Source organism: Anomaloglossus baeobatrachus, chromosome 3 (assembly GCF_048569485.1).
Source record: "Anomaloglossus baeobatrachus isolate aAnoBae1 chromosome 3, aAnoBae1.hap1, whole genome shotgun sequence".
Lineage (NCBI taxonomy): Eukaryota > Metazoa > Chordata > Amphibia > Anura > Aromobatidae > Anomaloglossus > Anomaloglossus baeobatrachus.
The window spans coordinates 173,889,793-173,914,863 of NC_134355.1; the positions used below are offsets into that span (position 1 = coordinate 173,889,793).

General features: G+C 49.9%; 1 protein-coding gene across 1 annotated transcript in view; it reads right to left on the reverse strand.

The window, feature by feature from the left end:
- The window catches only part of ANAPC1 (anaphase promoting complex subunit 1), a 348,684-nt gene that overhangs the window by 316,820 nt on the left and 6,793 nt on the right, over nucleotides 1–25,071 (reverse strand). The window contains exons 2-4 of the mRNA XM_075339585.1: nucleotides 18,545–18,706; nucleotides 16,676–16,727; nucleotides 13,321–13,421 (exon numbers count right to left, since the gene is read on the reverse strand). Coding sequence (XP_075195700.1) covers nucleotides 13,321–13,421; nucleotides 16,676–16,727; nucleotides 18,545–18,706 — 315 coding nt within the window. The remainder of the gene's footprint in view (nucleotides 1–13,320; nucleotides 13,422–16,675; nucleotides 16,728–18,544; nucleotides 18,707–25,071) is intronic.

A 25,071-nucleotide genomic window follows, 5' to 3' on the forward strand; every position in this document is an offset into this window, starting at 1 on the left:
GCAAACAACAAAAAAATCCCGAAGGACAACAGGGCGGGTGCTGGGTCTCCCAATAAGAGCTAGAAGAAAAGGAATTTACGGTAAGTAACAAAATTCCCTTCTTCTTCGGCGCTCTATTGGGAGACCCAGACGATTGGGACGTCCAAAAGCTGTCCCTGGGTGGGTAAAGAAATACCTCATGTTAGAGCTGCAAGACAGCCCTCCCCTACGGGGAGGCAACTGCCGCCTGCAGGACTCTTCTACCTAGGCTGGCGTCCGCCGAAGCATAGGTATGCACCTGATAATGTTTGGTGAAAAAATGTGCAGGCTCGACCAGGTAGCTGCCTGGCACACCTGTTGAGCCGTAGCCTGGTGTCGTAATGCCCAGGACGCATCTACGGCTCTGGTAGAATGGGCCTTCAGCCCTGAAGGAACCGGAAGCCCCGCAGAACGGTAGTCTTCAAGAATTGGTTCTTTGATCCATCGAGCCATGGTGGCTTTAGAAACCTGCAACCCCTTGCGCGTACCAGCGACAAGGACAAAAAATGCATCAGAGCGGCGCATGGGCGCCGTGCGGGAAATGTAGATTCTGAGTGCTCTCCCCAGAACTAACAACTGTAAATCCTTTTCATACCGGAGAACCGGAGGAGAACAAAAGGAAGGTAAGGATATATCCTGATTAAGAAGAAACGCGGATACAACCTTAGGGAGAAACTCCTGAATAGGGCGCAGCACCACCTTGTCCTGGTGGAATACTAGGAAGGGAGCCTTGAATGACAGAGCCGCCAGCTCAGACACTCGCCGAAGCGACGTGATCGCAACCAGAAAGGCCACTTTCTGTGACAGGCGCGAAAGGGAAACTTCCCTCAGAGGCTCGAAAGGCGGCTTCTGGAGAGCAACTAGTACCCTGTTCAGATCCCATGGATCTAACGGCCGCTTGTACGGGGGCACAATATGACAAACCCCCTGTAGTATCGTGCGCACCTTAGGAAGACGTGCTAGACGCTTCTGAAAAAGAACACGGATAGTGCCGAGACTTGCCCTTAAAGGGAGCCGAGCGACCAACCTCTTTCCCAACCAGATTGCAGGAGGGAAGGCAAAGTAGGCAATGCCGATGGCCAGGGAGACACTCCCTGAGCAGAACACTAAGATAAGAATATCTTCCACGAGTTGTGGTAGATCTTGGCAGACCGCGGCTGGCTTGCCCGTCTCATGGTGGCAATGACGTCGTGCTCACGGTCGACCGACGGTGAGGTGCCACAGATCTCGGTACCACGACCTCCCCGGCCAGTTTGGGGCGACGAGGATGGTGTGGCAGCAATCGGTAGCTGGAACTGTGACCAATCCTGAGCCAAGGCGCCTGTCGCCAGAGCTCTTTGATCGTAAGACCGCGTCATGAAAATCGGGACCTTGTTGTTGCCGAGAAGCCATGACGTCGACGTCCGTCTTCATCCTGCGGCTACAGATTTCTTGAAAACAAACGGGTGCAGAGCCCATTCCCCTGCGTCCACGCCCTGGCGACTGAGGAAGTCTGCTTCCTAGTGTTGTACGCCCGGGATATGAACAGCTGATATGGTGTATGCTCTGTCTTCTACCCATAGCAGAATCCGCCGGACCTCTTGGGAGGCTTGTCGACTGCGTAGTCCGCCTTGGTGGTTGGTGTATGCCACCGCTGTGGATAGTCCGACTGAATTCGGATCTATTTGCATTCCAGCCACTGCAGGAAGGCTTGCAGTGCAAGATACACTGCCCAGAGCTCCAGACCACTGAGTTGAAGAGTGGACTCCTCTGAAGACGGTCTTTGACCGTCTGGAAAAGTGACACGTTCCTGTGTAGGGACATCGACTTCCCTCCCATAAGCGAAGAATGTGCTATTGAGGCGGACGCAGATGAAACTGCGTGAAAAAAGCTCGCCTCTGGATGAGGCGCCTCCTTGAAGGAGAGACTGCCCCCTCGTCTGTAGTGAACGCTGTTTGTCCAGCGGAAGCTTCACTATCGCTGAGAGAGTGTGAAAACTCTCCAGGAGATGCCAGCGATTGGGTTCAACCTTGAAAAGTTGAAGACCCACCCGAAACTCTGGGAAGGGTCCAGCGCCATGTTCAGGTTGTGTTGGCATGCTTCTAAAGGAGAGTGCCTTGACCAGTAGATTGCCCAAGTAAAGGATCACAGAGTGACCGTGAGAGCGCGGGACTGCTCCCCCTGCTGCCACGAACTTGGTGAACACCCGTGGGGCTGTCGCCAGCCAAAGGGTATGGCTACGAAACGAAATATTCTCGTCTTTAATAACGAATCGTAGCCAACGCCGGTGCCTCGGAGCAATCGGCACGTGTAGATAAGCATCCTGATGTCTATTGATGTTAGGAAAAACTCCTTGAGACAGAGAGGCAATGACGGAGCGGAGTGATGCCATCCGGAACCGCCTGGTTTTCACGTGCTTGTTAAGCAGTATAAATGCCAGAACGGGACGGAAGGAGCCGTCCTATTTTGGCACCACGACCAGGTCGGAGCAAAATGCGTATCTGGTTCCTGAAGAGGAACAGGGATTACCGCTCTTTCCGCCTGCAGAAGAGCCTCGGCTCGGTCGGTGCGGTAGTTTGAAAACAAACTGACTCTCACTCACAGGCCCTTGACCTGCGGTAGGTAAATGCCGCTAAAGCGGGGGAGTCTGCCTCCCCGCGGTTGCGGAGTGAGAGGGCTGAAAATTATGAGGAAAAACACTTTGGTAGCGGGTCCTCCGGCTGCCTTCCCCGGGCGTGATTGAGCCCGCTAGGAATCTATGCCCTTCTGGGCTTTTTGAGTCGTCTTGGATAGTTGAATGATTTCATTCAACCCTTACCAACAGACTATCACTAGATAAAGGCAACCTGGTTAAGCACTTCGTTGGAAGCAGCCTCTGTTCCAATCTCTCAACTACTAGCCTCTGCGTAAAAACACGGAGTTGGCGGGTGCCACTGACGTCCGGCTCGTAGAGTCTCGGACAGCAATAACAGCATGATTCGCCATGCCGACATTGCGAGTTAAAGACGCTGCTGGGACCGAGAGTACCTGTGACAGCGACCCCCTGCGCAATACTAGCTGAAATAGCTTGGAGTGCCTTCACGGCTGCGACTGCCGGAGCAACCGACCTGCCGATAGCTTCATAGACAGATTGCAACCAGAGGCCAATCTGCCTGTCAATGGCATTTTGAAGTGAAGTCCTATCCACCACTACAACTATAGATCTAGCTGCAAGCATGGAGATTGGGGGATCCACATTTGGATACTGGGTCTAGCGCTTGACCACGTCAGGGGGGAGCGACACGTGTCTCATTAATACGGTCGGAGAAACGCTTATCGTGATAAGCGTGTCGTTTCTGGACTGCTTCTCTGGAGTCAGAGTGCTAAACAAGTACTCAATATACGCTTGAGATACTGAAATAGAGATTTCTCTTGCTGTGAAGCTGACCCCTCCACTGGAGGAGTTGAGGGAGAAATACCCAACCTTTCGTTGATGGACGCAATAAGATTATTCACTATAGCGTCACCATCCGGTGTATCCGGATTGAGAGCGGTCTCAGGATCAGAGTCCTGAACAGCTACGTCTGCCTCAACGTACAGAGAGTACTCCAGCTGGGACCTTGACCAGTGATGGAGTCGAGGGCTAATCCCAGCGAGCCTGCTTAGGCCATCTGGGACTGTCGACCGTGTCGGATGCCTGCTCTCTGGGATGCCTGGAATCACTCTGGCGCCTTGAGATGCTCCAAATCAGGGCGGCCAGGGTCATTGCAACCATATTGCCCACGGTCTGCTTGGGGTGCAAAGTCTGTAAGATGTCAGTCATAGTCACAGACAATATATCAGCGGAAAAACTGCAACTTCGTCCCTGTCTCTGGACAGAGATCACAGGTGGTTCTTTTGGCCACATATAGCAGAGACCCCGGTTGAGCAATTGCACGCACTGGGGGTCCTGGAACCGTATGACATGCAGTACAAGCAGCATAGAAAGCCCGTGCATTGGCAACTTGTCTTTTTCTGCTGTTGTTGTCTAGCTATCTAAGAGCCTAGCCGAGGATAGCGACCGTACAGTGAATAGTCATACAAGCATGAAGTACAAATAAACACTTCAGTACATGTAGTACACGCAGCATTGAAAACTTGTGGCTTGGCACATTTGCTCTTCTGCTGCTGTTGTCTATTTATCTAGGAGCATGAGACAAGGATAGCGACATACAGTGAATGTATAGCATACAGCATGACAGTAAACACTGCAGCCCAAGCAATCCAAGCAGCATTGAAAGCTTGCGCGTTAGCACCCTAGCCTTTCTGCTGCTGTTGTCTATTTATCCAGGAACATTAGCCAAGGATAGCGACATACAGTGAATGTATAGCATACAAGCATGACAGTAAACACTGCAGCCCATGCAAGTCAAGCAGCATTGAAAACTTGTGCCGTAGCACCATTGCTCTACTGCTGCTTTTGTCTGTTTATCTGGGCGCATTAGCCAAGAATAGCGACATACAGTGAATGTATAGCATAACAATAAACCGTGCAGCACATGCAAGCGAAGCAGCATTGAAAGCTTGTGCCTTAGCACAAATTGCTCTACTGCTGCTGTTGCCCAATCTGACAGTAAACACTGCAGCACATGCAAACGACGAAGCATTGAAAGCTTGTGCCTCAGCAGCATTGCTTATTTGCTGCTGTTGCCCAGAATAGCGACAGTACAGTACAGTGCATAGCATATCAGCACACAGCCCAAAAGCCCACTTCAGCATTAGTGGTGTCAGTTGCTTACCGCCCGCACAAGAGCGGGTGTGAGGTCGCCCAAAAACCTGTGACTGGTTCCGTTCTCCCAGAGTGGAAACCATAATGGCTGCCGGCTTCTCTTCCCCGTCCTGTGCAGAGGGGCGGGCCGTGGGCGAGCCCCAGCCAAGAGCGGGAACCCGGCGTCTCACTGTGTTCAGTGAGAGGGGGCTGGAGAATGCAAAGCAGACTCCAGCTCCCTGCGCTGAGCTTCTGTACAGCGTCCCGCCCCTCCTCTGACTGGCAGGGCTGGGGCGGGAACGAAACGAAAGCTAGGCCGCAAAGCCGGGGACTCGAGTAATAAGCGCGGCCGTCCTATGTGCACGGCCGACGCCGAAGTCCCCCGGCGCACCACAAGTCCCAGCCGCGCCACAATGTAAAAAACAATCAGCAGCGGCCGGCGCGGCCGTTTTCAATACATAAATTCACTCAGCAAAGCTGCAGTGAATAATAGCACCAGCGCTCCGCGCTGTTGTCCCCGGCGCACTAACACTCCCAGCAATGCTGGTGTGTGTGTGCGCGCTTGCCCGGGGACACAGAGTACCTTGATGTAGCAGGGCCCTGTCCCTGACGATACTCAGCTCCATATCCAGCAGGTTCTTTTGGGTCTGTGGATGGAGCTCGGTCTCTGTGCCTGGAGACCGGTAAGATCCCACTTCACCCAGAGCCCCTCATGGGGATGGGGAAGGAAAACAGCATGTGGGCTCCGGCCTCTGTACTAGCAATAAGTACCTCAACCTTACAACACCATCCACGGGTGAGAAGGGAGCATGCTGGGGGCCCTATATGGGCCCTCTTTTCTTCCATCCGACATAGTCAGCAGCTACTGCTGACTAAAATCTGTGGAGCTATGCATGGATGTCTGACCTCCTTCGCACACAAAGCTAAAACTGGAGAACCCGTGATGTCACGGGGGGGTATAGCCAGAAGGGGAGGGGCCTTGCACTTTTTAGTGTAGTGCTTTGTGTGGCCTCCGGAGGGCAGTAGCTATACCCCAATCGTCTGGGTCTCCCAATAGAGCGCCGAAGAAATTCCTTTTCTTCTAGCTCCTATTGGGAGACCCAGACAATTGGGTGTATAGCTTCTGCCTCTGGAGGCCACACAAAGTATTACACTTTAAAAAGTGTAACCCCTCCCCTCTGCCTATACACCCTCCCGTGGACCACGGGCTCCTCAGTTTTGGTGCAAAAGCAGGAAGGAGAAAACTTATAAATTGGTCTAGGGTAAATTCAATCCGAAGGATGTTCGGAGAACTGAAGACCATGAACCAAAAGAACAATTCAACATGAACAACATGTGTACACAAAAGAACAACCAGCCCGAAGGGCACAGGGGCGGGTGCTGGGTCTCCCAATAGGAGGTAGAAGAAAAGGAATTTACGGTAAGTAAACAAAATTCCCTTTTTCTTTGTCTCTCCATCGGGAGACCCAGACAATTGGGACGTCCAAGAGCAGTCCCTGGGTGGGTAAAAGAATACCTCGATAAAAAGAGCCGAAAACGGCCCCCTCTTACAGGTGGGCAACCGCCGCCTGAAGGACTCGCCTACCTAGACTGGCGTTTGCCGAAGCATAGGTATGCACTTGATAGTGTTTCGTAAAAGTGTGCAGACTAGACCACGTAGCTGCCTGACACACCTGCTGAGCCGTAGCCCGGTGCCGCAATGCCCAGGACGCACCCACGGCTCTGGTAGAATGGGCTTTCAGCCCTGAAGGGAGCGGAAGCCCGGAAGAACGGTAGGCCTCGAGAATTGGTTCCTTGATCCACCGAGCCAAGGTTGACTTGGAGGCCTGAGAGCCCTTACGCTGGCCAGCGACAAGGACAAAGAGCGCATCTGAACGGCGCAGGGGCGCCGTGCGAGACACGTAGAACCGGAGTGCTCTCACTAGATCCAAAGAGTGCAAATCCTTTTCACACTGGTGAATTGGATTAGGGCAAAAGGAAGGCAAGGAGATATCCTGATTGAGATGAAAAGGGGATACCACCTTAGGGAGAAATTCCGGGACAGGACGCAGAACCACCTTATCCTGGTGAAAAACCAGGAAGGGGGCTTTGCATGACAGCGCTGCGAGCTCAGACACTCTCCGAAGTGATGTGACTGCCACTAGGAAGGCCACCTTCTGCGAAAGACGTGAGAGAGAGACATCCCTCAGCGGCTCGAAAGGTGGTTTTTGAAGAGCCGTCAGAACCCTGTTAAGATCCCAGGGTTCCAGCGGACGTTTGTAAGGTGGGACCATGTGGCAAACCCCCTGCAGGAACGTGCGGACCTGCGGAAGCCTGGCTAGACGCCGTTGAAAAAACACGGAGAGCGCCGATACTTGGCCCTTGAGAGAGCCGAGGGACAAACCCTTGTCCATTCCAGATTGAAGGAATGAAAGCAAAGTGGGTAAGGCAAACGGCCATGGAGGAAAACCGTTATCAGCGCACCATGATAGGAAGATTTGCCAAGTCCTGTAATAGATCTTGGCGGACGTTGGCTTCCTGGCTTGTCTCATGGTGGCAATGACATCCTGAGATAACCCTGAAGACGCTAGGAGCCAGGACTCAATGGCCACACAGTCAGGTTGAGGGCCACAGAATTCAGATGGAAAAACGGGCCTTGTGACCGCAAGTCTGGGCGGTCTGGAAGTGCCCACGGTTGACCCACCGTGAGATGCCACAGATTCGGATACCACGACCGCCTCGGCCAGTCTGGAGCGACGAGAATGGCGCGACGGCAGTCGGACCTGATCTTGCGTAGTACTCTGGGCAGCATCGCCAGAGGGGGAAACACATAAGGCAGTCGAAACTGCGACCAATCCTGGACTAACGCGTCCGCCGCCAGAGCTCTGTGATCCTGAGACCGTGCCATGAAGGACGGGACCTTGTTGTTGTGCCGTGACGCCATGAGATCGACGTCCGGCGTTCCCCAGCGGCGACAGATCTCTCGAAACACGTCTGGGTGCAGAGACCATTCCCCCGCGTCCATGCCCTGACGACTGAGAAAATCTGCTTCCCAGTTTTCTACACCCGGGATGTGAACTGCGGAGATGGTGGATCCTGTGGCTTCCACCCACTGCAGAATCCGTCGGACTTCCTGGAAGGCTTGACGACTGCGAGTGCCGCCTTGGTGGTTGATGTAGGCGACGGCAGTGGCGTTGTCCGACTGGATACGGATCTGCCTGCCCTCCAGCCACCGATGGAAAGCCAATAGGGCTAGATATACTGCCCTTATCTCCAGGATATTGATCTGAAGGGACGATTCTATCGGAGTCCAGGTTCCTTGAGCCCTGTGGTGGAGAAAAACCGCTCCCCAACCTGAAAGGCTCGCGTCCGTGGTGACCACAGCCCAGGTTGGGGGTAGGAAGGATTTTCCCCGAGACAGAGATGTGGGTAGGAGCCACCACTGAAGTGATGTTTTGGTTGCAAGGGAAAGAGAGACGTTCTTGTCGAGGGAAGCCGCACTCTTGTCCCATTTGCGGAGAATGTCCCATTGGAGTGGCCGTAGATGGAATTGCGCGAACGGCACTGCCTCTATAGCTGCCACCATCTTCCCCAGGAAGTGCATGAGGCGCCTTAAGGGGTGTGACTGACTCCGAAGAAGTGATTGCACCCCTGCCTGCAGAGAAAGCTGTTTGTCGCTCGGTAGCTTGACTAACGCTTGCTGGGTATGAAACTCCATCCTGAGGTAAGTCAGTGATTGGGTCGGTGTCAACTTGGATTTCGGGAAGTTGATGATCTACCCGAACTGCTGGAGAGTCGCCAGAGCGACGGAAAGGCTGTTTTGACACGCCATCTGAGAGGGTGCCCTGACCAGAAGATCGTCTAAGTAGGGAATCACCGAGTGGCACTGAGAGTGTAGGACCGCCACAACAGATGCCATGACCTTGGTGAACACCCGTGGGGCTGTCGCCAGGCCGAAAGGCAATGCCACGAACTGAAGGTGTTCGTCCCCGATGGCGAAACGCAGTAAACGCTGATGTTCGGGTGCGATCGGTACATGGAGATAAGCATCCTTGATGTCGATCGATGCTAGGAAGTCTCCTTGTGACATCGAGGCAACGACCGAGCGGAGTGATTCCATCCGAAACCGTCTGGTTCTCACATGTCTGTTGAGTAGCTTGAGGTCCAGAACGGGACGGAATGACCCGTCCTTTTTTGGCACCATGAACAAGTTGGAGTAAAATCCGCGACCACGTTCCTGAAGGGGAACGGGGATCACAACTCCTTCTATCTTTAGAGCGTCCACTGCCTGAAAAAGTGCGTCGGCCTGAGCGGGGGGCGGAGAGGTTCTGAAGAAACGAACCGCAGGACGAGAGCTGAACTCTATCCTGTAACCATGAGACAGAATGTCTCTCACCCATCGGTCTTGAACATGTGGCCACCAGGTGTCGCCAAAGCGGGAGAGCCTGCCACCGACCGAGGATGCGGCTAGGGGAGGCCGAGAGTCATGAGGAGGCCGTCTTGGAGGCAGTGCCTCCTGCGGCCTTTTGGGGGCGTGACTTGGACCGCCACGCATAGGAGTTCCTCTGGCCTTTCTCCGGCCTGTTGGACGAAGAGGATTGGGGCTTGGCGGAGGGACGAAAGGACCGAAACCTCGATTGGATTTTTCTCTGCTGAGGTCTCTTAGGTTTGGACTGGGGTGAGGAGGAGTCCTTTCCCTTGGATTCCTTAATAATCTCATCCAATCGTTCGCCAAACAAACGGTCGCCAGAAAAAGGCAAACCAGTTAAGAACCTCTTGGAAGCAGAGTCTGCTTTCCATTCGCGCAGCCACATGGCCCTGCGGACTGCCACGGAGATAGCAGATGCTACAGCCGTACGGCTAGTGGAGTCCAGGACGGCGTTCATGGCGTAGGACGAAAAGGCTGATGCCTGAGAGGTCAAAGACGAAACATGCGGAGCAGAATTCCGTGTGACAGCATTAATCTCAGTCAGACAAGCCGAGATTGCTTGGAGAGCCCACACAGCTGCAAAGGCCGGGGCGAAAGATGCGCCCGTGGCCTCATAGATGGACTTCACCAAGAGCTCTATCTGACTGTCAGTGGCATCCTTCAGGGATGAGCCATCTGCAACAGACACAACGGACCTAGCAGCCAATCTGGAGACTGGAGGATCCACCTTGGGAGAGTGAGCCCAACCCTTAACGACTTCAGATGGAAAGGGGTAACGCGTGTCAGTGTGACGTTTAGCAAAGCGCTTGTCCGGGACCGCTCTGGGCTTCTGGACAGCATCCCTGAAGTTAGAGTGATCAAAAAACGTATTGCGCGTACGTTTGGGGAACCGAAACTGGTGTTTCTCCTGCTGAGACGCCGACTCCTCTACAGGAGGAGGCGGAGGTGAGAGATCCAACACCTGGTTGATGGACGAGATAAGATCATTTACTAAGGCGTCCCCCTCAGGTGTATCAAGGTTAAGGGCGAAGTCAGGGTCAGAGCCCTGAGCTCCCACTTCCGCCTCGTCTTCCTGAGAGTCCTCAAGCTGGGATCCCGAGCAGCGTGAGGAAGTCGGGGAAGAGTCCCAGAGCCGGTCTGGGACTGCGGTCCGGGCAGGAGTCCTCCGCCTGAGACCTAGGGGCCAACCTGGGAGCGCGCTGCGGCGCGGACCGAGAGGGGCCTGGAGGAGACAAGCTAACAGGGGCCGGGGCCTGTGGAAGGTCCGGTCTGGACTGCAATGCCTCAAGGAGTTTAGAAGACCATTTGTCCATAGACAGTGCAATGGATTGGGAAAGTGACAGAGAGTTTCTCAGCAAAAGAGGCCAACACCGGTGACTCTGTCCCTGCAGCCTGCTCAGGGGGAGCAGGGGGGTCTACATGAGCCGAGGGGCCCCCCCAGTGCCCGAGGCTCCGGCTGAGCAAGCGAGGCAGGAGTCGAGCATTGCTCACAGTGAGGGTAGGTGGAACCCGCAGGTAACATAGCCCCACAAGAGGTACAGGCCGCGAAAAAAACCTGTGCCTTAGTAGCTTTGCTCCTTGTGGACGACATGCTGTTGTCTCCTAGGAGAGTGACCACTGAGGGTATATGGGAAAAAGGGTATACAGCCTGACCGAACAGATATATATATATATATATATATATATATATATATATATATAGACCGGTGTGGCTTACCGACCGCTAACGAGCGGAGTGTGTCCTCCAGATTCCCTGTCGTGGATCCCCCGGAGCTGCAGAGCTGTTCACTGAGAAGCATCCACCGGCAGAATGCCAGAAAATGGCCGCCGGAGCTCTCAGGGGAGGAGTGGGGCCGGGGTGGCGCCAGCAAAGAGCGGGAATCTGGAGTCCCCACAGTGGTCAGTGAGGGGGGAGGAAGACATGCAGGATGCTCCAGCCCTCACATCCGACGTCATGTCGGTAATCCCGCCCTTACCCCTGACAGGCAGGCCCGGGGGCGGGATTTTCACGACTAGGCCGCGGTGAAGCCGGGGACTAAATTTGAGGCCGCGCCCAACAAGCAGGCACGGTCGGCGCGGAAGTCCACCGGCCTCCTCAACTTCACAACTACCGCGGCTTCCGGGAAGAAGGTGCGCTCCCTGCACAGTCCCCTATGGGGACACAGAGTACCTTTAAGTTGCAGGGCCCGGTCCCTGAGGTTGAAGAGGCTCCGGTCCGGCAGGTTCCACCAGGGGCTGCGGATGGAGCACGGTCCCAGCAAATGGATGACCGCTCTGGATCCCACTTCTCCCAGAGCCGCATAAGGGATGGTGAAGGAGACAGCATGTGGCTCCAGCCTCCGTACCCGCAATGGGTACCTCAACCTTAACAACACCGCCGACATAGTGGGGTGAGAAGGGAACATGCCGGGGGCCCCGTGGGGGCCCTCTTTTCTTCCAACCGACATAACTAAGTATGAGAATGCATGAGTGGATGTGTGCCTCCTTCCTCACAAAGCATAAAACTGAGGAGCCCGTGGTCCACGGGAGGGTGTATAGGCAGAGGGGAGGGGTTACACTTTTTAAAGTGTAATACTTTGTGTGGCCTCCAGAGGCAGAAGCTATACACCCAATTGTCTGGGTCTCCCAATGGAGCGACAAAGAAAATTTAATTACTTCAGTAATTCAATACAAAAAGGTAAAAAGGTAAAAGCATATATTATATAGTCATTATAGAGTGATCTATTTCAAGTGTTTATTTCTGTTAATGTTGATGATTATGGCTTACAGCCAATGAAAACCCAAAAGTCATTATCTCAGAAAATTAGAATAATTACCACAAAACACCTGCTTCCTAAGCATTTAAAATGGTCCCTTAGTCTGGTTCAGTGGGATACACAATCATGGGGAAGACTGCTGACTTGACAGATGTCCAGAAGGCAGTCATTGACACACTCCACAAGGAGGGTAAGCCACAAAACGTCACTGATAAAGAAGCTGGCTTTTTACAGTGCTTTATCCAAGCATATTAATGGGAAGTTGAGTGGAAGGAAAAAGTGTGGTAGAAAAAAAGGTGCACAAACAACCAGAATAACCGCAGCCTTCATAAAATTGTTAAGAAAAGGCCATTCAAAAATTTGGGGGCGATTCACAAGGAGTGGGCTGCTGCTGGAGTCAGTGCTTCAAGAGCCACCTCATACAGACGTATCCAGGACATGGGCTACAACTGTCACATTCCTTGTGTCAAGCCACTCATGACCAATAGACAACGCCAGAAGCGTCTTACCTGGGCCAAGAAGAAAAAGATCTGGACTGTTGCTCAGTGGTCCAAGGTGTTGTTTTTAGATGAAAGTAAATTTCGCATTTCATTTGGAAATCGCGATCCCAGAGTCTGGAGGAAGAGTGGATAGGCCACAATCCAAGCTGCTTGAGGTCTAGTGTGAAGTTTCCACAATCAGTGATGGTTTGGGGAGCCATGTCATCTGATGGTGTAGGCCACTGTGTTTTATCAAGACCAAAGTCAGCGCAGCCGTCTACCAGGAAATTTTAGAGCACTTCATGCTTCCCTCTGCCGACAAGCTTTTTAGAAATGGAAATTTCATTTTCCAGCAGGACTTGGCACCTGTCCACACTGCCAAAAGTACCAATACCTGGATTAATAACCACAGTATCACTGTGCTTGATTGTCCAGCAAACTCACCTGACCTAAACCCCATAGAGAATCAAAGCAACCTGGGCTTCCATAACACATCAGCAGTGTCACAGGCTGATCACCTCCATGCCACGCCGCATTGATGCAGTAATTAATGCAAAAGGAACCCCGACCAAGTACTGAGGCATTTACTGTACAGACTTTTCAGGAGGCGCCAACATTTCTGAGTTTAAAATAATTTTTTCAGTTAGTCTTATATAATATTCTAATTTTCTGAGATAATGACTTTTGGTTTTTCATTGGCTGTAAGCAATAATCATGAACATTAACAGAAATAAAAACTTGAAATAGATCCCTCTGTGTGTAATGACTTTATATAATATATGTGTTTCCCTTTTTGTATTGAATTACTGAAATAAATTAACTTTTTGATGATATTCTAATTTATTGAGATGCACTTGTATATCCGCATAGCTGTCCATTTACAATTAATTACAAGCTAGAAATTTACAGACAGAAAAATAATTTTATCACATAAATCACAGGAAACATTTCTACCTGAAATGGCAGTGGTGCAATATAATCCTTCCCTTCCGTGTTGTGGACATTGATACAGGAGCCTTGCAGGATGCAGATACATTTCTCCACTTTATCGTCACCTAAGAAAATACAATATAATTAGAACTAGGCACTAAAGGCCATGTCACACTAAGCAACATCGCTGCTAAGGAACAACTTTTGTGACATAGCAGCGATGTTGCTAGCGATGTTGCTGTGTGTGACATCCAGCAACAACCTGGCCCCTGCTGTGAGGTCGCTGGTTGTTGCTGAATGTCCTGGACCATTTTTTAGTTGTTGCTCTCCCGCTGTGAAGCACACATCACTGTGTGTGACAGTGACAGAGCAACAACTGAATGTGCAGGCAGCAGGAGCTGGCTTCTGCGGACGCTAGTAACCACGGTAAACATCGGGTAACCAAGAAGCCCTTACCTTGGTTACCCGATATTTACCTTCGTTACCAGCGTCCGCCGCTCTCAGCTGTCAGTGCCGGCTCTCTGCACACATAGCTGGAGTACACATCGGGTAATTAACCCGATGTGTACTGTGGCAAGGAGTGCAGGGAACAGGGAGCCGGCACTGGCAGTGTGAGAGCGGCGGATGCTGGTAACGAAGGAAAATATCGGGTAACCAAGGTAAGGACTTCTTGGTTACCCGATGTTTACCGAGGTTACCAGCGTCCGCAGAAGCCGGCTCCTGCTCCCTGCACACATAGCAGAGTACACATCGGGTAATTAACCCGATGCGCACTGTGGCTAGGTGTGCAGGGAGTCAGCGCTAAGCGGTGTGCGCTGGTAACCAAGGTAAATATCGGGTTGGTTACCCGATATTTACCTTAGTTACCAAGCGCAGCATCGCTTCCACGCGTCGCTGCTGCCTGGGGGCTGGTCACTGGTTGCTGGTGAGATCTGCCTGTGTGACAGCTCACCAACAACCCGTGTAGCGACGCTCCAGCGATCCCTGCCAGGTCAGGTTGCTGGTGGGATCGCTGGAGCATCGCTTAGTGTGACATCTCCCCAGCGACCTCCTAGCAACTTACCAGCGATCCCTATCAGGTTGTATCGTTGTTGGGATCGCTGGTAAGTTGTTTAGTGTGACTGGGCCTTAAGGCACATCAATCAGTGTGACATTGTGCTCCTTTCTCACATTACCCTGCTTGCCTTTATCACTTCACAAAATCTTCTTTTAAGTGGAAAATGGAGGAGCTGACGTTTTTGTTTACCTCTGTTATAGGATGAGGATTGGGAAATGTGTAACCACAGGCTTTCTCCGAGTCCAGGCAATATTTTACATGAACAGGTAACTCAAGTTTAGCTCTTCGAGTAGAGTGGAGCTCTTAGGGAATATCCGCACACAGCAGATTAGTGGCAGAAATGTGTCTGACAATCCCTTATCCTCTCTGTGAGGAACAGAAACTATTCAGATCAATGCAACAGATTTTTCCATAGACATTTCGGAATGAAATCTGTGGTGAGTGAACACATCCACCTGCACTAGAATAAACTGAATATGTAGCCAGCTATCATGCTATATACCGTATTTTTCGGATAATAAGACACACTTTTCATCCCAACAATTTGGGAAGAAAATGAAGGGCGCGTCTTAAAAGCCGAATGTAGTATACCAGGTGGTGATTGAGGGGTCACAGGAGGCAGGGGCTCTGTGCGGTGGCCGGCGGAGCTGCTGTGGTCAGAGGCAGACAGTGCTTCTGGTGTGGTCGGCAGCGGCTGGCGAGGTACAAGCCATTCTGACAATGTCAGTGGTAAGGACTTCAATTAATGGTGCCCAGAGTCCACGCGTGTGCAGAGGGAGCTCTTGGCTCAAGAGCTCCGTCTGCGCACGCACTGCCTCCGGGCGCCATTTTTTGAAGTAAATCTTCAGAAAAACCCGTGCCTCACCGCCCCCTCACAGAACAGAGCCTGCATGGGGCAGTGCCAGCACGGGGCACAGCAGAGCCAGCACAGAGCAGAGCCAGCACGGGGCACAGCAGAGCCAGCACGGGGCACAGCAGAGCCAGCACAGAGCAGAGCCAGCATGGAGCACAGCAGAGCCAGAACGGAGCAGAGCCAGCACAGAGCAGAGCCAGCACGGGGCACAGCAGGGCCAGCACAGAGCAGAGCCAGCACGGAGCAGAGCCAGCACGGAGCAGAGCCAGCACGGAGCAGAGCCAGCACGGAGCAGAGCCAGCACGGAGCAGAGCCAGCACGGAGCAGAGCCAGCACGGAGCAGAGCCAGCACGGAGCAGAGCCAGCACGGAGCAGAGCCAGCATGGAGCAGAGCCAGCATGGAGCACAGCAGAGCCAGAACGGAGCAGAGCAAAGGCGGAGTGGAGAGTCAGCGCAGAGCAGAGCCTGCAGCCCCAGCACAACAGTAAGACACCACCGGATTATAAAACAGACCCCCTACATTTATTTTTTTACCTTTTTTTTCCTCTGAATTTGGGGTGCGCCTTATAATCCGGTGCGTCTTATAAAACGAAAAATATGGTATATAAAGTCCGCTCCCCGAGAATAGAAACACTGCAGAGACTTGTAGCAGATGTGTAGAGTCTTAAAATTAGGTCTATGTTATTAACGGTCAATTAAAAATGTTTTCTTTTTTTTAAAAAAAGAGTCTACCAGCAGAATTCTGCTATGTAACCTAAGATCAGCATGACGTGGGGACTGAGACCCTAATTCCAGCGATATGTCACTTGATGGCTGACATGCTGTCATGATACAATCACTGTTTTCTCTGCTGCAGATCTAGCAGAGCGGTGTATAATACTGCTCACAACACTGATTAGCAGCTTTCTGTGACATTGAATATTGGCAATTAGCTAATCAGTGGTGGGGGTTTGGTTGTACCAGGAAGCATGAGTGCTATAGTGATAATGTCCTGATGATAAAACAAAGTTTATCGACTCAGCAAAATACAGCCCAGTGACACATCAGATTACACAGCAGAAACCTGCTAATAGATTGCTCTTAATCTATACTATACAAAGCAAAGGCAACATCATAAATTATTATATTAGTGAAAGAGTTGCTTGGAACACAAGTTTGTAAGCTAAACAAGTCCCTCAAGGAGAGACAGCAACATACAATAAGTAGTGATGGGTGAATAGTAACGCTTCATGTTCGGATAAGGCTGACTGAATACCGAGTACTATTCCAGTATTCGTCACAAGAACAATGCTCAGGTTCCCCACTGACTTGCATTAGGTTTGTTATTTGTGATGAATACCGGAATATTGTGCTTTGGGATTTGTTACGAATAATCCTTACATGAATAGTTACTATTCGCCCATCACATATAATAAGTCAATATTTATATCAGGTCTATAAATCAAATGTGTTTTTGTGCTATAACTTACATTCTTCGTTTTGTGATTTATTACCAGTTACAGTGAAGTCACACCAGAGGGCCTGCAAGAAAATAAACATCATTTAGGTACATCATGTGAAAATTGGTTAAAAGGAGTTTCTCTTTCCAGAACATCTTTGTCCTACAACTACAATTTTTTATATATATATATATATATATATATATATATATATATATATATATATATATATATATATATATATATATATATATATATATATATATATATATCTATATCTATATATCCATTTATTTTTTTATTTTTTTTTAAATAACACCCAATCTTTTTCCCTGGGTCCAGTGTGGAGTTTCAGCTACTGCTCGCAGTGTCTGCTTATTATCGTCATGTCACTAGCACGGCTATCGATCAGTAAGCTCAGCGGGTTGTGAAATATGATACAGCTAAACTCAGCTGCACTGCCCCTCCCCCACACATACTCATACAGGAGGTCAGACCAGGAGGTCATAGCTGTATCATTACATCTCACACACTGAGAAACCTGCTCCAAGTTAAAGTGGGCGTGGTGTTCTTTCTCCAGTGTGCTGCTGCCTGCTTAAGATTGGTCAGCGTGATACAGGGAGAAGAAGTACACGCCCCTAGTGAAACCAGTCTAATAACATCTATTTGCACTTAACTATAATTAACTCATAGGTGAAAAATACTTTGACGGCTAATATCTAAGCAACAAATAGCCAAAATAAAAATAAAAGTCTGAAGTCTCTATTACATTGTATGTCAAGTTTTGCCCAATTGTACATGATGGCGTTTATGTGAGATTGTGTTACCTGACCACAGAGGTAGCGGTGCGTCTTACTCAAATACTAAAGGGTTTCTAATGTTGACATCAGATTCAAAAAATTTACATTTTTGGATCAGATTTTAACTTTAGCATTAAAGAAAAACAAAAACATCCCAAAAGTCAACCAATGTGGAAAATCAAAATATATGTCAGATTTACTAATGGAAAGCAGGCCTAGTTATAACCCACAAAATCAAACATCTAAGGCTAGGTTGACAATAGTGTTCTGCCAAAAAAATGAGAAGGAATAAACTGGGTACTATTTTTCTCCCGAACAATAATCTAACACTGACCAATATACGCTTATTCAAGCAGGAGACAAATTTGCCGCTTATTGTCACCTGTTCAGGTAACTAACATGTTCTTCAGTATGGATCTACCATCCGGGATGCTCTCAAAACATCCAGAACTGTGCAACATCAATATGAAGAAAAATGAGGCACTCACCGGTCTGTAGATCTTGCAGAATGCTGTGGTTTATTCAGGCTTAGGGGGAGGGTGCAAGGATGCATATGACAACGGCCGTTTCGCACCGGTTACCGATGCTTTCATGGGTCCAAGGTCTTTGGACCTGTGGAACAATCGGTAAGTGGTGCGAAATGGCTATAGTCCGTGTGCACAACATCCTTACACCCTCCCCCTAAGCCTGAATAAACCACAGCATTCTGAAAGATCTACAGACCGGTGAGTGCCTCATTTTATTTCATGTTGACGTCACAATAGTGTTCTGCGTGGCATTTTTTTTTTTTTTAATAAAGGAGCTTCTGTAACAAACGCCTCTGTCCCACGACGAATAGAGAAAAACATGTGATCTCCCAAACATAAACCAGAGTTGAATGGGGTCTATTTGGTGCTGTCTGTATTACAAACCCCACCAAATAGACCCCATTCAGCTCTGGTTTATGTTTCGGAGATCACAATTTTTTTCTTCAACAATAAAGACAGCATTGGCAACAAAGCCTCCTAAAAGAAACTTCAATGCGAATGTGTGAACCTCGCCTCGCTCTCAGATCATTAGGCTTTTTCACATAAAGCTAGAAAAGATATCACTAACATACCTGGACGACCGGACTGTCAACTGTAAAGGCTTTGTACACTGCAGAGGCATGCATTTTACTCCCTTTACTCCAAATGACCATGTTTCCAGCAACATAAAGCTCTTCATCATACTCCACATCTTCACTAGGGTCACCAACACCTTTCCTTAATTGCCAATTTTCCTGGAGACAAGAGAAAAACAGAAGAATATACTGAGGACATAACATTTTGAAAATCTTTCACTACAAGAAAAAATTTGCTTGTGTCGCCATTTTCTGAGCGCTGTAATATTTCTGTGTTGCCACGAAAGAAGCTGGGTAAGAGCTTGGCTTTTTGCGACAAGATGACGTTTTTAACGATACCATTCTAGGGTACATACGGCAATATGATTGCGTTTTAGTGCATTTTAAATTATTGCGAGCAGAACACCACAATTCAGGTGTGTGATGTCCTTCTCCATACAGCGTTTATTGTTCGGGTAAATTAATTTAAATTTGCGACAGATCAGATTTTTTTCAGATACAGCAGCAAATATGTTTTTTTTTGTTTTTAATTGGGGTAGGTGGGAAAGGGCTACCATATTTTTCGGACTATAAGACGCACTTTTTTTCCCCCAAATGTTGGGGGAAAGTGGGGGGGGGGTGTCTTATAGTCTGAATGTAGGGCTGTGGGGAATGAGGGTGCTGCGGTGGAGCGGGTCATCGGCGGCACGAGCAGGCTGCAGCAGCACCTGCCGTGACCACGTGGGCCCGCTCATTACATATGCATGCCCATCCTCCCGCCCATCTCTCAGCACTGAAGCCAGCACTACAGGTGGGCGGGGTGATGGGCGGGGACGCGCGCATAGTAAACAGCCGGCCCGCATGATCACCCCTGGCAACTACAGGGCAACTACAGCCTGGAGTGATCATGTGCGGCTGTATTCACTGCTCCCCGCGCATCATCATCAGCGCAGGGTGCAGTGAATCAATGTACTCACCGTTCCCCTGCAGCATCGCGATGTCCTCCTGTCTAACGGCCGCGGCTGTATGGAAACTAGCGGTGTGCACAGCGATGACGTCATCGCTGTGCGCACGTGTCCACACAGTTGCGTCGGCAGACAGGAGGAGATCGCGATGCTGCAGGGATCGTGGCCGGCTCAACACAGCGCTGCCGGCAGACAGGAGGAGAAGCCACACTGCGTGGAGCGAGGAAAGATGAGTGTAAACGTTTATTTTTTTTTTGTGTGCCACAGGATGCAGGACATAGCAGGATCATGGGGGTATATGAGCAGGATGATGGGGGTATATGAGCAGGATGATGGGGGTATATGAGCAGGATGATGGGGGTATATGAGCAGGATGATGGGGGTATATGAGCAGGATGATGGGGGTATATGAGCAGGATGATGGGGGCATATGAGCAGGATGATGGGGGCATATGAGCAGGATGATGGGGGTATATGAGCAAGATGATTGGGGTATATGAGCAAGATGATTGGGGTATATGAGCAGGATGATGGGGGTATATGAGCAGGATGATGGGGGTATATGAGCAGGATGATGGGGGTATATGAGCAGGATGATGGAATATATAGCAGGATGGGAGCACGTACCAGGATGGCAATATATAGCAAGATGGGGCTATACCAGGATGAGAGACATATATATACACAAGGCAGGAGGATCATTACCAGGATGGGGTACCTTAGTAGAGAATTTGGGGACATTACCCCCATAATAGTGTCAGCAGCAGATCCTCGCCCCATAACGTGTCATGACCACATTTTTTGCTTAAAATTTTATTTTCCTATTTTCCTTCTCTAAAACCAGGGTGCGTCTTATGGTCCGGTGCATCTTATAGTCCGAAAAATACGGTAATTTTCATTGTTAAACAGAGACTATGTATGTATATATATACTTGATATGTACTTTATTTTACTCACATATGAGGTTATTAATTGTACAGATGTTCACAGACGTGATCATCACTGTCCCCGCTGAGGCTCACTATTTAAAGTCCCTATCAGTATCTCTTTGTAGTGTAGGAGGAAACCCAAGCAAGCATGGAGAGACAATACAAACTCCTTGCAAATATTGTCCAGGACCCCAGCACTGTAAAGCAGCAGTGCTAACCACTGAGCCACGGTGCTGGAAATATAATTATATATACACATATATACATATAGGACACCAGCACACTCACCCTCCCAGCCGTTCAACGGTGGCTCCTGGTCCAATCCCTGTTGCCTGCTCCCAGGGCCTGCGAACACCGCAAGAGGTCTCCTGCGAGCGCACTTAAGGCACGCGCACCTGCCTCTTGGCTTTTAAAGGGCCAGCGCATCTTTACCTGGAAGTACCTTTCAGCCTATGGCTGAGAGGCACTGGTTACTTAAGAATTCTCCCCATATGGGAGGTGCCTGGGCAACGTTTTCTCTAGTTGTCAGGTCCCGTTTTCATTTGCTGTATCCATAGCTATGTTTGCTTAGACGTATCTGTGTTGTAGAACCTGCTGTAAATGCTGCACCTGTCTCTACCAGACGTTCTCGCTGTACCTACTGCAACCGCTGTAATATCCATGCCTGATGTACCAGCCCAATCTGCTGCACGCGTCAGTACCTGCTGTCCCTATCGTACCAGCTACACCTGCCATATCAGCCGAATCCTCCATACAAGCCGGTCCCAGCCGACTAGTCTGCATCAGTTGTCCCGGCTATACCTGTGTGCACCAGAGACTGCACCTGCCTTCATCTGTGCCCGTACCAGTATTCTCTACCCCTGGGGTCGCAGTACCATGTCTCCCTTAGAAGCCACTGCCAGCTACTTTCTAGCACAAGGCTATCCTCATCAGAGGATCTAGTGAAGACGAGATAGTCGCCAGATCGAGCTATTGCTGCGGCCCAGTGGGTCCACTCCCGCTCGCCCTCGCAAGAATAACAGTATACCCAGGTCATGGATCCCGCTGGCTGCAGTAGCATGCAGCTCGCCGGCATGCAACAAGAGATAATCGGTCAACAAGAACAAGAACAAATCCTGACCTACTTGCAGTCTGTGGATGGCAGTCTACTTGCCTTGACTCCAATGGCTCCTCCTGATCCTATTCCTGCTATAGTTCCTATTCCAGCAGCATATCCAGCTCTTGGTTCCAGTTCTCACTTGTCTGCTCCTCTAAAGTTTGACGGCGATCCCAAGCAGTACAGGGGATTCATAAACCAGTGATCACTGCACTTTGAAATTTTGTCTAACCAGTTTGTCTCATATCGGGCCAAAGTGGCATTTCTGATGTCCCACCTGGCCTGTGAAGCCACAGCCTGGATTAATCCATAATGGGAGAAAAGTGATCCAGTCATCTCGGATCTGCAAACCTTTCTGGAGGTGTTCCGCAACGAGACAGATTAAGTCTCCTCAGCGGCATCTTAGCTTCTCAGAATACGTCAGGAAAGTCTCCCTGTAGGCCAGTATGCCATCCGTTTCTGCACACTGTCCTCAGAACTTGGTTGGAATAATGAGGGGCGAGCGGCTGTATTCTGGGAGGGTCTGTCCGAACGCATCAAGAATGAACTGGACGGTCGAGATGCCTCTTCTCTGGATGACCTGGTGTCCCTGGCTATCTGCATTGATCTCAAGTTCCAAGAACCGACAGAGAAAGTCAATGCACTTAGCTCCTACCTTCCAGAGACCCATTGTGCATCGGTCTGCCATTCCCACTGCTTCCCCTGAGCACATGGTTGTGGATCGTGTGAACTTGGCAAAGCTTCATCAGAGGACCGTCACACCGGAGGAGGGCTCTTCTACTGTGGGAGTCCTGAACATCTGATCAGTTTGTCTTTTGAAGCCAGGAAACTTCCAAGCCTACAGTCCATAGGAGAGGCTACCCTAGGTGAAAATAAGTCCTCTACGTCTCGATCTCTGTCAATGTTCGTATACTGTGGCAGTACCCGATTCACAGAGCCGTCCTGCAAGGATTCCAGTTCCGCAGGGAACTTTGTGCAACAGGCCATAGTGGATCAGTATCAAATTCCCATCCAGCGACTTCAAGCTCCCATAAAAGTGTTGTCCGTGGATGGAAAACCTTTAACTGAGGCCGAGCTCCGGGTGGGAATGGTGCAGTCAGAGAAGATCTCCTTTTATGTGCTTCCTGGTCTGTCACATCCACTGCTAAAAAGGGCCTGCTAAGGCTTCGTATGCATGAGCTTGTCTTGCACTGGAGATATGTTCAGAATGGGTCAATCCTGTCACAAGAAATTACTCTATCCAGTCGGTCCTGCCAGACCGCCTGTGATGCCCTCATATCTTCTGTGTCTGCCATCCACCTACTGGTCCTAGGCGGAGGTCTTCAACAAGAAGAAGGCAGAGATGCTACCGCCACATAGGCTATATGATTGCCATATCCACCAGCTTTGAGGTTCCTCACCTCCCTGTGGCCAGATGTACCCTCTGTCCCAGGTTCACACTCAGGACATGTTGGAGTACATCAAGGAGAATCTGGCAAGGGGATTTATCCAGAAGTCCTCCCCTCCAGCCGAAGCAGTGTTCTTCCTCGTAAAGAAAAAAAAAAAGATGGTTCCCTCCAGCCATGCATTGACTGCAGAGGTGTCAATCAATCAAATCACGATAAAGAATAAGTATCCGCTGACGATTATATCAGAATTGTTCGACAGTCTCCGAGGTTCCAGTATCTTCTCCAATTCAACCTCCGAGGTGCATACAATCTCGTCTGTATATAGTCAGGTGACGAATTTGAGATGGCCACTCCAAATATCGGATTATGTCATTCAGACTCAGCAATTCTCCGGTGGTCTTCCAGGAATTCATGAACGATATCTTCAGGAACCTTCTCTACTAGTGTGTGGTGGTATACCTCGACAACATCCTTGTGTTCTCACCCAATCTGCCAAAACACAGGACAGATTTTCACCAGGTTCTGCAGCGGCTGAGGGAGAATTGTTTATATGACAAATTCGAGAAGTGGATCTGTGAACAGACATCTCTTCCTTTCCTGGGATACATTATCTCAGACACCGGTCTGAAGATGGATCCGGAGAAGGTGTCTATGGTTCTGAAATGGCTTCGCCCTGACGGAATTAAGGCAATTCAGCCTTGGGCTTCACCAAATACTATCGTCAATTTATTCCGCACATCTCGTCCCGGATCGTCCCTATCACTGCCCTGACCCACAAGGGGCGAATCCCCAAGATGTGGATTCCTGAAGCAAAGAGTGTTTATCACCCTCAATCAGGCCTTTTCATAGGCTCTAGCACTGCATAACAGGAGATCAACAAGCAGTTCTTCTTGGAAGTGGATGCTTCTTTCTCCGTGGCCAGTGCGGTTCTCAAGCAAAAATCTGCCACTGGTAAGATGGCGACCTGTGGCTTCTTCTCCAAGGCCTTCTCTGCTTCTGAGCGCAACTACTTGATTGGTGACAGAATTGTTGGCGATCAAGATGCCTCTGGAGGAGTGGCGATACCTACTGGAGGGGGCGGTGCATCCTGCTGTTATCTACACCAACCACAAGAATTTGGCCTATCTACAGTTGGCTCAAAGACTGATTCTGTGCCAAGCCCGATGGTCACTGTTCTTCACTTGCTTTGTTTTTTATTCTCCATTTTGGTTGAAAAGAATGTCAAGGCGGTTGCACTCTGCAAGTTCTTTTTGCCAGCCGACCAGGAGGGGCATCAACACATTATTGAGCCCTCCAAAATGCTCTCAGTAGCTCCGGTAAGCCTGTCTCGGATACCACCCAGAAAGAAGTTTTTTGCAAACATAGATAGGAAGCAGTTGCTGAAGTGGGGTCACTCCTCTAAGCTGGCCAGTCACGTCAGATAAAAGATGACAATTCTCAACTCAAGGCATTACTTGAGGCCAACTCTGCGCAAGGATATTGTGGATTTTGTCTTGGTCTATCCCCCGAGCCCTCGCAATAAGATTCCTAAGAAGCTTCCAGTAGGGCAACTACTACCACTACTGGTGCCGCCCACTCCTTGGCAGCACATATCGGACTTCATCATCAACTTGCCGGTGTCCTCCAGATGCTCCATCATCTGGGTAGTAGTAAACAAGTTTTCTAAAATGGCCCACTTCACTCCTTTCTCCGGTCTGCCTTCTGCACCCACTGCTCACTAAGCACTTCTTTCAGCATATTTTGGTACTACGGGGCCTGCCTCTCCACATTGTGTCTGACAGAGGCGTTCAGTTTACATCCTGATTCCGAATGGCCACCTGTAAGCTGATGGCTGTCACCTTAGATTTCTCTTTGGACTACCATTAGCAGTGCACAATTCTGACGAATTCCCAGCGCCATTTCGTCAATGAATACCACAGCGACTGGGTCAAGCTTCTACCCTGGGCGGACTTCTCCTGGATAATAATCACGTGAGTGCTCCGATAATTCCCCTTTTACATAGTGTAAGGACAGCAGCCCAAAGTCACTTTCACTGTGGCCAGCACCTTTGGCAACCCGATGCGCTCATTAAGAGTTTCTCTGAAATCTGGGCAGAATCCAAGGTCTCTTTGGAGTAGACCTCAGTATGGATGAAAAGGCATGCAGATAATACGCCTGAATACTCCCT